General features: G+C 36.4%; 1 protein-coding gene across 5 annotated transcripts in view; it reads left to right on the top strand.

Annotated features, from left to right (window-relative positions):
- The window catches only part of EYA1 (EYA transcriptional coactivator and phosphatase 1), a 157,669-nt gene that overhangs the window by 130,195 nt on the left and 11,373 nt on the right, over positions 1–16,101 (top strand). For all 5 annotated transcript variants that reach the window (XM_083858708.1, XM_083858707.1, XM_083858706.1 and 2 more), the window contains 4 exons: positions 14,564–14,622; positions 14,815–14,975; positions 15,195–15,309; positions 15,613–15,734. In XM_083858708.1, coding sequence (XP_083714834.1) covers positions 14,564–14,622; positions 14,815–14,975; positions 15,195–15,309; positions 15,613–15,734 — 457 coding nt within the window. The remainder of the gene's footprint in view (positions 1–14,563; positions 14,623–14,814; positions 14,976–15,194; positions 15,310–15,612; positions 15,735–16,101) is intronic.

Below are 16,101 nucleotides of genomic sequence, written 5' to 3'. Positions count from 1 at the left end.
ATATGGGTGATTGTCCCAGTCCATCTGCAAGACTTTGCATTGCATTGCATGAAGTTCATAGTAGCCCACTCCTCAAGCCGGTCAATGTCCCTCTGGATGGCATCCCACTTGTCAGTGGAATACATGCTAGCGCAAAAAGGTTTGTGGTAGGCAGCAAGTTAACTTTTAGTGGTATGAGACCCATCTCCGATATGGTGTACTAAAAGTAATTTCTATCAAAATAATAGAATATGTTTTGTCTATGTGTTTTCCCAAATTAGATATTCAGAGGCGTTCCTTCCAGTGACAGAACTAACATTCTTGTCCCTTTCCCATTGAATAAAATACCAAATGCTGCCATGCTTTTCAGGTAGCCATTGTACCTACCCATTACAGCTAGGTTCTGCAGAGTCTGAAATATCAGATTTAGGACCAGCCAGTTCAGGAGATAGTGTTTTTAAATACAGTGGTAAGGTAGCTGGAAGCTATTGCAATACCTCCATCAAAGCTGTATATAGACAGGGTCTGTTACTGAAATCCCAGATCTACCCCACATGTGTCAGCTTTGATTGCAGCAGAAACCTCAGTGCTGGGCTGCGGAGGCAGGCTCTAACATGCAGATTGCTATGTCATGAAGGACATGAGACAGCGCATTGAAAATTGTCTTACAGCCAGTAAGGAAACAATGGAGTTGTTTTAAAAAGCCTAAGACTTAATGGAAATCAAGATATGCAAACATGACTGCAAGAAATGTAACAGATTGAGAACTTTGCAACCATTAGCAGATTTCAGAAGACTGTCCTGTGTTATATTGCTGACACATAGGAACGCTTTTAATGAATTTTTACTTTTGAGAGGTTGCAAAGTTGCTGATATGTGCCACAGAGCTTTTCTACAATACAAATTGTCCCCTAAGCACGGATATGATGCACTGCTTGATGGTTCATCATATTAGATCCAAAACTAGGTAATAATGTGATTCATCCTGAAGACCTCTTAGTGCCAGAATTGTCATTTCAGATTTGAATAGGTTCATTTTATTAATTAAATTCTCTGAAACAATAGGGCAGTAATGTAAAATAAATTAATAAATAATTGATACTAATGGTAAAAACAGGTAATGTGTTAATTATTATATTGCTTTCCTTTTATTCTTGTGTAGAGAGGCCTCACTTTAGCTTTTACTATTTCATGGAACTGATGTGAGCAACTTTTTTTTTACATTTTATTTAAATATTATAAATTTGATAACACTGAACAAAATCCTATCTACTGCTATAGATGTCAAGACTGTAGTTATGATTTGTTCACAACACTAAGGATTCCATTATTAGTTTATAATCTAAAAAGTTTCATAAATTCAAATAACATTCCTGAACAGTAGATTTGGTGTTTTGGTCTCTGATTAAGCTGACAGATGTGTAAAATCTCATATAGCCAGTCAAGTCCCTGGTGCAGCTGCAAGTGCTAAAGAGTGCAAGTTATTCCAGCTAAGATCAACATTAATTTACACTCAAATATCTTTCCCAGCCTGCCTTTTCTATTCACATAATGAAGTTATTTTGTGCTGATTCCACTACTTTGTGGCAAACTATTTTTTTCTCATTCGAATCTTCCAATACAAATGCCCAGAAGGTAAACTGAAGGGAACATAATAGTCACCTTTATAAAAAATAGTTCCTCATTGATGTAGGTACCATTTTAAAATCTCAGATTTGAATTAGTCAGGTAGATTTTTTTGAGTGGATTAGTCTCTAAAAATTATGCAATGTCATTATTTTAGGAAAGCTAGGTGAAGCTAAGTGCCATCCTTACACGCTATTTTGCAGGATGAGAGTACATTAGCCAATCCTCACATAAGCACAAAGATTTGAAACCACAGCTTAAGCATCTTACTTACGATGCTTACTTACAGTATGCATGGTAGGTGGTTTCTATCAATCTTGTCAGCCTAGGTTTAATTTTGGCATGGATTTACAAAGTTGTTTACAAGTTGTTTGATATCATGAAAGCCGCTTGTGCTGGTGTGGTTATGTGTGAGTGCTATAATTGAAGTTTAAATGTTAAGAAAATATGCATCCATATGAATTCTAAGCATATCTGTCCTGAGTTTTTAGGTTGTTTTGTTTGTTTGTTTGGTTTGGTTTTTTGGAAGCAATTATATTAAAATGTTTCCACAGGGAAAAAATTAAGAAGTTTCTTTCATTCATTTTCTTTCAAAAGCACTAAAGGAGTGCTTGAAGTTGGTTCCCAAAATGTTTGAGTTTCACAGTCTCAGGAGATTTCTACTGTTTCAGTGTGGTTACAATAAGGCCTCTATCTGAATTTCATCCAGTTCAATGGTCTAATGAAACTGTAAAGAAAGGAGGAGAGCATTATTTCCTTACTCATTGCAGTATCATTTCCATTTTTCTGTGGTTTAAAGTAAAAATTGACTGTTGTTAATTTTTGTTGTTAATTGCATTTATAAAATTTTTCTTTAGATATGTTCAAGAAGCTGTGTGATCGTATAGTAGACTAAAACTACCTTAAAGTGTACTGTTAAACTGTGAGGCTTTAATGAGGACTTAAAAAAAATATAAACAAGACATTTAACAAAAGAAACAATGAGGTATTGAAGGAATGGCCCATTCATTTTATTTTTTTGGGTTTTCCAATATCCTTGTCCAGTCAGAACAAGGCAGTCCAGGCATTATGTGAAGGTTACCTGTATAGTCAGGAGATGAGAGCTCACATGTGTTCACTGACAGCAGAGACAGATTGCTGACACGAGTACTGGCTCAGCTGAAATGAGAAATATCAGCTTTATCTAAGCAAATGTTGCTTTCTGAACTGTAGAAAATCCCTCCAATCAGTTGAAAGATCTCATGTTTTTCTTCTGCATATTTGTATAGTTCATGTTGCAAATGTAAAGTATGGATACGCAGGGGAATAACTCCTTCGCCAGCACTGTTGGGGAAGGGGGACAGTTTTAGCAGCAGTTAGAACATGAGAAAGAGTGTTTCTAGGAATTTTCTTGGAAAATTTTAAAAATACAAACATTTTAATTCAATTATTGAAGCAAAATGCATATATTTTTCTTAAAGATGTGTTCAGAAGTCCAAAACTCCCATTATTGCCTCGGTCAAATGAATAAAGCATAAATCAAGCTGTGATTACCTTCAAACAAGGATTTACAAGCAGAACAAAATAGACAGTGAAAACATACACCACCTTTTTTATTTTGTTCCATCAGTTTATTAAATTCAGACGGAAACTTGAATGCAAGCAATACAACCTCTGACTCCCAAACTGTCAAGAGGATTAACTAACAGAACTAACGTCTCTTTCCTGAATCTAATCTCCACTAGTTTGGTATTTAACACAGCCAATATAATGATTAGCAGAAGTATCTTCCACAAAAAAAAAAAAATCATAAAGCAAACAGTTATTTCTACTTTTTTTCACTATATTGTAAATTCATAAATCTTTCTTTACCATAGGAAGGTTAAAAAATGAAAAAGTTTTGTAGGAATGCAAATTTTTACTTTATAATCAAAACCATTCTCAAATGATGTGTAATATTTCATGTATTGGGAAAGAGTCTCTAATTTTTAATACAACAATGTATACTGAGAAAAAACCTTTAATACTATTTGACTAATTCAACTTCAACCTTTTTTAAATTGTTATTTAAATTTTATTTAAATTAGGTACTGTGAAAAAATAGTTTTAAAAACTTGCTAACAAGAGAAAAACTTTTACTAAGAACTTAAATAGCAGTGTGGTAATACAGCTTTTATGTATAAACTATGTGTGGTCATGCAAAGGGTTAAGCTGTGTGATTTCAGGATAAAAGGTTTCCTGAGTTGACTATTATTCCTGTGGTCTGCCAACAACTTTGCAATAAATGGAATGATTTTTTATGGGAATGTGGTTATTCACAGCAAGACTACAGTTGGTGTCAGTATGAAAAATTCTTCTTTAGTAGATTCTCTCAGCAGGAATAACAGATCTGAAAGAAAGGCAAAAAGTAGCTACAGAGAACTCTGGCTGGTGTTGGTGACAAATTATGTTTACAAAATGATGTGGTAACCCATTGAAAAAGAAGAAATCAGAACAACAGTAAATTAGAATATTGTCCCTCTAGGTACTGCTGTTCCAAAATATGTTACTTGTGATTGTGAGTATTGTTTAATAGCTCATTCTTCTTGACCGTTAAGCAAGTGAGACTTCCAGGCTTTCAGTTGCAGGGGTGTGAAAAAATGCTTCAGAAATCAGTACACTTACCTCAAAGTTATAGCAAATCCATGGCAGAACATAAAGTATCAGTAGATACGAATTAAAATAATTCAGGAGAAAGGAAAAAGAATAAAATCACTGCATTAAAATTCAATATTATTTTATATTTATTTGCTATGTTTATAAGTTTTATAAATTCTATTATTTCTTCTATCACTTGTCTATTTTTTATATCCATATGGTTTTTGAAATTATATTATTAGAAGAAAATTGTAATGGAGAATGCATTAAAATATTGGTGAACTTAGTATTAACAGTTATCCCATTTGCATTTGTTTTGTGATAAGCTTTCAGAATGCTAAAAAGATTAGCCCACTGATTATATCTGCAGCATCAGCACTAGAGCTGGTATTGTCTTTCATTCAAAGTGAGGATTAAAGTTACATAGATTTTTATGGTTCTCTTTCCAACCATACAGCCACCTTGTGAGTTTTAGTTGTTCCACCATTTCTAAGTTAAGTTGTTGGAATATGAAGGGGGTTGTTATTATTTATGTTGTTTGGTTGAGTTTTTTTTAAAAACCAAATAGGTAGCAGCTCTTTTAGAGAAGTAAACACAACAGCTTTGAGGGCCTCCTGCTCTTTGTTTTCTTCATGGACAATTACCTCAGTTCTATTTTAAATGTTTCATTTGCAAACTTGTCTAGGAGCATTGCAAAACCTCAGGTTTTTTTCGTTATGGCATGAATTTTGTTTATTATGCTGGGATCACCAATGATGTGCCAGCAAGGAAGAAAATCAACCTAGATGTGTCAATGTCAGTTTAAAAAAAAAAAAAAAAAAAAAAATGCAGTATAAAGCAACTGTGTTGTTGCTGGGTGGAGGTCAACCACTGTTGAGATAAAGGGATATGTTTATTCACCTAAAAGTAAATATTGACCATGATGATGCCAAAGAAAATAAATTTCTTAGAAAATTACATTTCACTTTCTCTCAAAATAGAAAAATAACATGTCCATTCTTTAATATTCTAAGAAATGTTTCTTCAATAGAAATATTTTTAAAATAATCTATGAAAGAAAAATCTTCTGCTTGAGAAGAGTTTTCAAAAGAGAATAGTAGTTAAAGATGAGCTGAAAGTGGAATCACCTCTTGGTGACTGTTGAATGTAATCATTCATGATTGTTTTTGCCAGATGACCTTCATTTAGCAATAAAAAGTGAACAGAAGTTCATATTCAGACCTCTAGGTCTAGTTCTACTGCTGTGAGAAATATGTTTTCCATGAGGCACAAATGTGATTTTTAGCAGAGTTGTTCTGATTTGGCTGTGATTGAAGGATGGACGGTAGAAAGTCTTAGCAAACCTTTAGCTCTTCATTTCCTGATCGGTTAGCTAGATCTTGAATAAGAAACACCTGAGGTCACTTCTTAAAAAAAAAACAAAACACCAAACATAGAAAGGACTGTAGAACATACTGAAAATAGATTTCTGGACCATCAGACTCAAAAAAATAAGCAATTACAGGAAAGACTGTTGAATAAGCCTAATTCCTGGTGAGAGACAAGGAAGGGTTTCAGGGAGAGGAAAGCTTCAAACAGAGCTGACTGAATTATTTTCCTCCCAGCCCCAAATACCGTAAAGATGGCAGCTGAACAAATCTTTGGTCACCCAGAGTGGAGTCATCAGGTCCCTACAGAGGAATATCTATTCAAAAATTACTTTTCTCATTTGGTTGAAATAAGAATTCACCTCCTCCCAATGTTTGTGATGTCTGTAATGGGAACCTCCTGACCAGATAGTGGCCAGAGATGCTTTATGACAAGCATGTGATTCAACTTCTTCTTCATCAACAGAAAGTTCTGGGAAAGCCAAATATAATTATTCCAAAACCTTTTAACAACATGAAATTTATTTTTAGAGCTATAAACCTTATTTTTAAAGCACTGTAAGTTCTATAAAGAGTTGGCAAAGACAAGTTCACTTTCTAAGGAACCCATCAACAATTGTGAACTCCTCCCCCAGACATCACAGCAGTTCTCTTTGCACATTCAGGCTGAGACACAAAGCCCATCTATTTGCATTTTCCACAGTAGCAATTCAAGAACAGCTCAGCTGCAGTGCAGGAAGGAAGGTTAGAGAGAGGAAAGGAAATACAAATCACGGCACAGAGTTTTCCCTGATACATGTGTGAGGGAATGACTGGAAATAGTTCTTCATCTATGTGATACAACTACCAGGAGTGACTTATAGAAAGTTCATGAAGTTCCACTGCATGAATGTGGGACTAAATGACGTCACACATGTAGCTGTAGGTAAATGAACAAAAATGCAAAACAAAGTCTTCATTCAGGCAGAACTGTGGCTTTGCTGGTGTGTGCAAAACACAGCTAAAAGCCTCAACCCATCTGAAATGCAAGATGCCTGGCTGTTGTGGAATGTGCTGCTATAGTTCCTGAGTGTTAGAGCTACAAAGAATAACAAATATCTCCTTTGCTTACTTGAGAAGACCATTCCTATAGGCTTATGCAACTTATTAACCACTTAATTTCTTTCACATGGCAAATGACAAGTACCTTCATGCTAGGTGCCACTAAAAATAGAGCCTATACAATTTCCTTTCTCAAGAGGGTCACACAGGGATGTACAGCTGAGCTGAAATACCCAGGAGCCTATTGCTCATAGACTCACTTTATGCTCATAGACTCACTTTATCATTTTATTTACCTTTCTGTTGCTTCTCCTGAGTTGCCAGCTGGGGTTAAACCACAACAGGCTGTAAGTTGGCACAAAAGCTCTTATCTCTCTAGCTGGCACTCGTAGAGCTCTGACAAAGGACAGTTGTCCTCTGCTCTGGCTTAGGAAGGCCGTGATGGGTCAGCTCACTCCCTGCTTCTGCCACTGAGCAGCAGCACAGGGGCCAACACCTGTCCTACAACACTGGGAGTGGGAAAGAAATGGAAAGAGAAAAGTCAAACTGTTGTGGGAAGGTCTTCAGGCTGCCCGTAGAAGAAAACGCTTTTCCTGTCCATACTGGCAAGGTCAGCAGAGAAAATTTTAAACCCTGGCTTTACCTCATTAGTAGACACTTAAAAAGATGGAACACTCACTCACTCAAAGCATTGCAGCTTTCATTTTAAGATTATGCATTTATAAGATTATCAACAGCACCAAGGCCCTGCAAATTTAAATGAATTGGTCGTGTGGAACTGAAAGACACAGCTTAGATCATCCTGTGAAAATTTCCACATGAACCTCTTGTTTCCAGAGGAATGAGATATTTTAAGGCTTTTGTGGAAAAATCTCTTTTTTCATAAGTTGAATTTTTAGGTTCTTTAAATTTTAAATATATTTTAACACTCTTTACTGTATGGTTTCAACAGAATGTTGTATATGTTCCTAAAAGTATACTTTCAAGTTAGTGAGTTTGGGAATAATTCATTATATTCTGATGAGATTCATGGCTTTTTTTACTTCTTAAAATATCTTTGTATCTTACTTTCACTGTCTCCCATTAATCATAGAATTTTTTTCTCTTTGCAAAAGTATGTATTAGAAGATAATAGGAATCATATCATAAAGAAAGTATTTACATGTGAAGTGCTGGACTTAAAATACAGTTAATTTGACACTTGGAACTTAACACTGTTCTCTCTAGGAATGATACAGACTCTTCAAGCAGATACGCTTGAGTTTTATTTAGCTATTGGTAAAATTCTTTCTTTGACATCCTCCCTCTTCCCTTCACTTTTCCTGCAAAATATACAGAAATAGAATAACATAATAGAATAGAAAAACAAATTACTTTGTCAGAGTTGGAGCAAGAACTGATTGTTAGAGAGGCACTCTACCCCATCCATTGCAGTTGCCATATAGATACTTCTCTAGGTCATGTTTTATTTTAAATTGGATTCTTCCAGTTACAAGGTGTAGTTGAAATGAAAATCTAAACCTTGGTTTTAACATAGCTACTTCAATAAACAAAAGTTGCAGAATAAGATCTGTATTTATTTTGGAACATACACTGTTTATTTTAGGAATATCATATTTGATCCAAATGCATTTGTTGATGTGAGCAAGCAAAATAGGATTTTAATCACTTTTTCTATTAGAAAAAAATGGCATCCATTGTGTGCTATAAAAGAGTTACATGTTCAGTGCAGAGAGTACTTTAAAGTCATTGGCTGTGAAAAAGGGTTTGTAAATAATTTCAGTTCTTAGTCCTCAGGGTTTATAACAGCTAATAGTTTATATAGAATTTTTTTGTTGTTGTTCTAATGTTCTATTTAACAATAAAAGATAGAATTGGAGGGGAGGGGGCGGTTTGGTAGGGTTATTGTGGGCTTTTTTTTACACTATAAGCTTCTCTTTATAGTCTTAAGTTTAAAATGGGAGCATTTTGAAAGCCTTCATAGCCCAATTTAATTCCTTGACTGTTCATCCACAAATTGTCAGACAGAATGAAGCGGATTTCAAGAACTCTCTTTGTTCTTAATATCCTGTGCCTGACCCACAGGTAATCTGCACCTTTTTTCTTCAGCGCCAAATAATTGTGGTGGGAAAGAAGAGAAAATGTTAGGGTCACAAAGTGCAGGCTAGACAGAGATGACAGGTCCTGCCAAAGGAGTGCCAGGGTTGAGAAGCTGCGAACCGCAGTCCCTGCTCTTTCACATGGGTTTGTGCCGTGCGCTAACAGGCGCTCCGCGATGACGGGTGAGTGAGTTCAGCACTTCAGCCTTTGTTGCCTTGGCTCAAGAGGAAGTGCAGAGGGTTTTGTATATTTAACAAGCACAGGAGTACAGTAGAGAAACATTAGGCACAGTTCGTTTTATATATAAATATAAATAAATAAATAAATAAGTGCGTATATATACACAGAGGATATAGATGTGCTGTTGTTTAATTTTCCAACCTGTACATACATACTAGGGATTTTATCCTTCTAGTCAAGTGAAAAACAGAAGTTTACTTCTAAAGCTAAATGAACACTGGCAAATGGTGTTGGAGTCTTTGCTTGTCGTCACAACTATGAATAAAAAGATGAGGAGGGAGAGGGGGGCGTGTTAATTGGTCGTTCACAAACTAGCTTTGAAATATGTAATTGTTGCCTGGAAAAAAAAATCTGGCAATCTGTAACTCTGTGAATCCCAAAGAAACACGATGTGATGGCTAGTAGGAGTGATGAGTATTTGTGGAGTACATAATAGTCTTAAAGGGTATATACAACTGAAAGGGTATATATCTTATTCCTGGAAAAGACATAAACAGAGGTACTGCTGTCATAAAAAGCTGCATTAAAAACACAGCATTGTACACTTGGGGATTTTTTTCAAATTTTTTTTTTTTTTTTTTTTTTTTTTTTTTTTTTTTTTTTTACAAATACATCACATTTATAAAGGATTGCATCTTTAACTTGTTTTGCTAAATCTGTTCTCACATGTACATGACCAAATTTCTCTACTGTTCAGTAGGGAAAATGAAGCAGTGGATATAATTGCATAATGACAGATATGAGAGGAACAGAGAATCCCAGCAATCATTTCCTGTGAGTTGGCCAGCTTCCAGGACGTCTCAATGGGCCCGCTGATGTAAAGGCAAAATGAAAATAGCTCATACTGAAGGGTAGTTGTTGGTCAGGATTTTTTTTCCATCTCTCATTTGACTTTGCAGACTAAGGTATTGGAACAATTAGTTGGCAGTGTGGTGTTAGTTTTCTCACAGTAAATTAAGAAGACTAACCAAATGTGGAAATGTATTTTAGCTATAATCAGCAGATTTGAAACTGTAATACTTCGGCATCCTCTGAGGTTATGTTAATATTCTTCACATTATTCCTCTCTATAATGTGCAGACTTTTCCAGAGTTATCTTATGTCAGTATTTATTCAAAGACAGCAGAATTATTAGATTTATTTTTGTTAGTTTTGTAACACAGAAATGTAGAGGATCAGCATGCTAGCTGTTGCGTCACTCCACTTGGCATGTAGTATTGGCACGGGTGAGAGAACTATTATAACAGCCTTAATCTCTTTTTTTATTATTATTGTTATTAATTTTCCTACAGTAAATTGAGTAGGGAAGCATATTTTACATAATTATGGCAAGAAGTACACAGCCTGACGGGTGGTAGTCAAGGAGCAAAGTAGTATAAATATTTGCAGAACATTTCTGCCATAAGTTAATGCTTTGCATATGAATCTTTATAAAGATCGTAAGTTAGTTTAAAGGAATGATTCCAGAGGACTACGTAGGTCCAGGCATTTTAAGAGCTGTGAATGATGACTGTGGAGCATCTCTGGGAGTTTTTGGCTTGTCATACAAAAACAGAAAAGAGAAGGAGGAAAACTTAGCAGGAAGAAGTTAACAAATGCTTTGGGAGTGGAGGAGGGAGAAGACATAAGCTTTCCATGTACAAGTCTTAGGCTAGACTCACCTAGTCATTCATTTTTGATTGCTGTTTATCTTTGGCTTGCTGCATTTCACTGGAGACATGCACTTAGCAAATGATTGCAGCAGCTTTCAGTTTCTCCTGCAAGCACAGATCTGCTGCTGCTTCAAGCCCCAAAGCTGAGCTGATGGAAGGGAATGGAGAAACAAGTCTCAGTTATTCCATGCAACATCTGTTGGTTTAATTGAACTGCTGCAGGGGATTCAAGCTAAGCTACCAGCTGTGGCACAGAAAGGTCTGAGGGACACAAACACATGGATCCATGCAAGCCCGCTGTGTGAAAGAGCAAAAAAGGACAGCATGGGCCATAACTTTTTAAGAAGTAGATTTGCCAGGTTACACATGCTAACACTCCCATTTTCCCTGAAAGTATTATTTCTAAACAATATCAAGTGCATTTTGCTTTTCAGGGATTGATCCGAAAGTGCAGAGCTGCATCTCAGCCTGTCTGACTGAAATGCAAATCTTCAGTACAAACATGTTATCACTTGTAGTTCTTCCCAAAGATTTTTAATTGGATACACTGAAGTTGCAAGGTCAACAGGTTTAGGAGCAAAAACACAGCTAGCTGCATAAGCTTTCTATGTAAGCCGCAGGATATATTGTTCCTTACTTGCCAATTCAGCCTATTTTAAAAGAGAATCCCACAATTTTAATTTTCTGCTTTGGACTTGACTGCTAAACTGATTCTGTCATAATAAAATACATCTGCATAAATAACAGTGTTTCTACAGGGACTTCCAGTATTTGTTTCAGATATCACTTTGCCAGAGAAATTAGGGGGTGAATTCTAGTACTGTATTTCCTATGAAAATTTCGACAAAAATGTCAAATACATTTGTGAAAGTTTTAAATAGTGAACCTGCAAACAGGTTTGTTTTGGGGTTTTTTTCTGGATGGCCATTTAGCTGTAAGTCAGATCCCCTCACAGAAGCTTTTTTGAGAAGTACTTGAGGATTTTAGAGTCTATGTGTATATATATATTTGTGAAAATGTTCTGGTTGGAAAGGCACATTTTATTTCTTGGGCGGTGTTTTACTATATCCCTGATTATGGTGCATATTGAGCTAACTGCTACTTTAAGTTGTTGACTGTGTGTGTGATTGCTTATATCTAATCAGAGGACTGAGCAGTGTCTCAGGTAGCTCACAAACAGAATGTTCCACACAAACCTAGCAGATGAAAACAAATACAAGGGGTTCTGATGGAAGGATGGACCACATCAATTAATGATGGGCAGGTAATTGGCTTCTTTGAAGAATTACTCCTAAATAACTTCCCTGCTAAAAGAGCAATTGCTAAATGAGTGTTTTTCCTTACCGTGTTCAGGGGTCGAAAAACACAGCCATCACTCATTAGCCCAAAGCCCAAGTCAGCTAGACAGTGTGAAAAAATACCTGGCACTCAAAGCTCACATTTAGCCTCAAAGCCATGCCCTGCCACTCAAAAGGAACAAAACAGTCCTGCACTGTTTGTGACCTCCCTTTAGCTGTAACATAGTGTCAATCACATTGGACTTTAATCCTTTCCAAATTATAACATGTATCTCTTGTGCTTTGTTCCCCTCTAGACTTATTTTCTTCTTTTACTCCTGACAAAAGAGGACACTATCTCTCTCCTACTATATTCAGTATTTTGTCCGAAATTTGCAGTGCTTGTGACATTTTCTTCATTTTTCTTGCTTTCTTGACACTGTTTCTGCACCTTTTTTACCAGTTTTTAGTCTCAGATTTATTTTCTGGGCTATTTTCTCTGAAATAAGTTTTCTTTTGGTGCCACAATTTCTATTTCTGGTATATCACCACAGTTTTCACATTTTACCTACCAAACAGGTGGTTAGGCAGAAGGAGAGAATGTCTGTCATGATACAGGGTTTGTGATGGTCCCAAGATCTTGCACTGTGAATTAAAGTTCCAAGTCCCCAGGTACTCTCTGGTATCTAAGATGTAGTGGTCTCACTCTTCCTGCCTCTATCTTTTCCCCGAGAGAGTTGAGTTTGGAATTTTTTTTAGTTATTCCTTCTTCCATCTTTTCCTTTGAGAGGAGCTTCTATTCTTCATTCAGATTTGCGGTTACTAAAAAAATAGTTTATTTTTCACAGATTTCCATTTTGAGCCCTCCAGTAGCTTATAGCAGTTGTCATTCATAGTTTCTACGCTGGGAAAAGAAAAATCACTGAGCAACAGAAGAGTAACTAAAGTGGGAAACGAATGAATTCAGAAGGGTGTTGCTTCGTTAGCTTACACTCAGCTCATATTTGAATTGTTAATGTGGTATGCATTTGAGTGGGCATTTGCTCTAGGTTTTAAACAGAAAAATAGTAAGAAATACATAAATTTGATAACTTGCTGAAGAAGCTTCTGGTTCTTTTTTCAGCTAAGTAGATTTTCAAAGCCTGGCAACATATGCTCACACTTGCAGTTTCAGCTGTGTCTGTACATCTAAAGCATTTCATCTGCCTGAGGAGGAAGATCACTGTATGCTGGTTAAATATGAGCAAATGTAGTATCATCTCTCCTGTGCTGGTTGTCACTCCTACCTCTCTTTTAGCACAAGCTACCTATGCAAAAGATACGGAAGAGTAAGCATTGCAGTAATATGTTATACAAGTGCAAAAGACCACACCTTGTTCTTCAAAACATTTCAAGTTTCTGAGGCATTTTTGGTAAACCAATGTTTTTAAAAATCTAGAATCCACAGCCACCATGTGAGGCCACATAGGCTTCTTCAGCTTTTTTCTTATCTGAGGTTGTTGACCTCAGGAGAGGAGGAGAAGGTTACAGGGTCAAAGTCTTTTCCTCCTTGGAGCTTGCTGCTTGCTGGGAGAGGGTTGGCTGGAAAATAGATGTTTTAGAAAAAGGGTTGAGGGTCATGATTTTAATTCTGTTAGGGAACAGCTGGTTTGAGTTTCTTTCCACTTCTATCTTCCCTCCCTTCCTCACAAATCCATGGAGAGGGAAAAATTTGTTCAGAGGAAAGCAACACGAAAATAAAGGATTGCAGCATTTTAATCTTTAAAATAGATCATATTTGTTATAGGGCTTAAAATTAGGAGAAAGAAAAGGAAATTATTAAAATAATTTAAATCCATTATTGTTACAAGCATTGAATTGATATTGATCTAGAGTGTCAGAGGTTTATTTGTTTTCCTGCCAACAGTTAAAATGTTAATTCTAATGTTTTAATGGGGCTTTTTGTATATAAACAATATGCATTGCATTTTTTAATTTAGTGATGGACAAAGCTAATTTTTAATGTATTGTGTTAGTTTGCAGACAAACTGCTGAAGAAAGATGGTTTGATTTGGGTATTTCTGTTCAGATTTTCTTCATCTTGGCATGCTGCTTTCATGCACTAAGACCAAAGAGAGAGAAGGAAACTCACAACTCTCAAATGAATGGCAAACTAGGAACAGATTTTTCATCTGCACTCCTCTGAAACACTGGCCTCAGGCTGTGTTGGTGTGTGGCTCAACAGCAATCAGAGGTCATAATTTCATTGGCGGTTAGCATCAGGTTTAATTTTTCTAATATGTTACATTTACCAAAATGTCTGGTTTCAGTTACACTTATGCACTGGCTGAATCAGCTTTGAGCAGCATGATGTTTTAAGGTACCTGAAAGGCTACAAGAACGTTTATGGAACACATATGCTAATTGGTTTTAACCACTTTCCTTTCTAAACACAAAAACGTGTTTTTGGAAAGCCATTTAACAGTAGTAGCTAATGACGGTGTGCATTTATTCTAAGAAATGAGCACAAGGAATAGGTAAAATAGTTGTTTTAACAAGACTGCCATCTACTGATTTCCACAATTAAAAATATCCCCAATTACTAGACTGTTCAGAGATTTTTTTATAGTTTTGTTTTCAAGATTTTCAAAATCAAGAAAATTATAGAATCTTTCTGTCACCTTAGGAATGCGACCAGGTTCACATTGATGACGTGTCTTCGGACGACAACGGTCAAGATTTAAGGTACAAGAAAACTCATTAAGATAAAAATTGCTTTGTAAACTCCTTCCTGGGTGAGTGATGGGCTGCTGGAATGCTCACAGTAGCCTGCTCTCTTTTCACTGTCTTTTTTGCAACCTAGCCAAGTGAGTAGTTGGTGGTTCAATATAGCCTGTTGCCTTTTCCTGATCCGTGGGGTTTTTTATCTCTGCCTAGCACGTATAACTTTGGAACAGACGGTTTTCCCGCGGCTGCCACCAGCGCCAACCTGTGCCTGGCCACCGGCGTGCGCGGAGGGGTGGACTGGATGCGGAAACTGGCCTTCCGCTACAGACGAGTAAAAGAAATATACAACACCTACAAAAATAACGTTGGAGGCAAGTGACTCTGGAGTATCTAACAAACACTGATTAGTAAATGGGAAGAGCTAGTTTCTACTCCTTTTTCTAACATAGTAGTGTTTATTAGTGTTACTACATAGTAGTGTTACTGTTCAGTTTGCAGTGTGCAGAAAATTGTCTGAGCTAGTGAAAGCAAAGGAAAATGACAGAGCACTACTTAATACCAGTGCAGACATGCCCTTGTCTACTCCACAGGTCTACTTGGTCCAGCAAAAAGAGAGGCTTGGTTACAACTAAGAGCAGAAATTGAAGCTTTGACAGATTCTTGGTTAACACTTGCACTGAAAGCACTCACCCTCATTCATTCAAGGTGAGTATTAAAGAGTACGAAGGAAGCTCTAGGGTGTCTGATGATGATGATCTGAAAGAGGCTCTCTGGTGTGGTGGACAAATTGCTGAAGCTGGAGGACCTTATCCTCATTCCTTATTCTGATCTGACCATGCCACACCTTGCTCCTTGGTACAGTGGTTAAAAAAATATGTTCTTTTTAAATGGCAATAATAATATTGCACGGTTCTGATGGCAGGGGTAAGATTTTCCTGCTATTGTTCTGTTTTGTTTTTTTCTGTTTTGCTTTGTTAAAAAAGGATATTTTCATTTTCTCTTCCATAGGACAAACTGTGTGAACATTCTCGTAACAACTACTCAGCTAATTCCAGCTCTGGCAAAAGTCTTGTTGTATGGACTAGGGGTTGTATTTCCCATAGAGAATATTTACAGTGCAACTAAAATAGGTGAGCTATTTTCATCATGTTGTGATACATTTAAAGCTGTATTTCTAAAAAGAAAAGACATTATAGTCTATATTTAATTCTAACTTGCTTTCACCGTAGTAAATACAGAGATTAGTAACAGCTGATCCTCATGAAACATTGCTACAGCATCCTAAAAGTGCTTTTCAAATGTGTGATGATCCAGCACAGAAAGCTCTGTATATCTCTATTGACAGTGGTACAGTCTCTGTTAGGAAGAAATGTAGTTGCTTTTTTTTCATCATTTCTCAGAACTGTGGGGCTGTGTAGCAGTTGAGAAGGGTTTTTAATAGACGGTAAGTACAGAACTGGAGTCTCCCTGGAGTAGCAATAGGAGAAATTCTGTAAA

The sequence above is a fragment of the Zosterops lateralis genome (assembly GCF_965231275.1).
Source record: "Zosterops lateralis genome assembly, chromosome: 1".
Taxonomy (NCBI): domain Eukaryota; kingdom Metazoa; phylum Chordata; class Aves; order Passeriformes; family Zosteropidae; genus Zosterops; species Zosterops lateralis.
The sequence above is the reverse complement of the archived record's forward strand: the minus strand, read 5'-3'. Positions and strand labels throughout refer to the sequence as shown.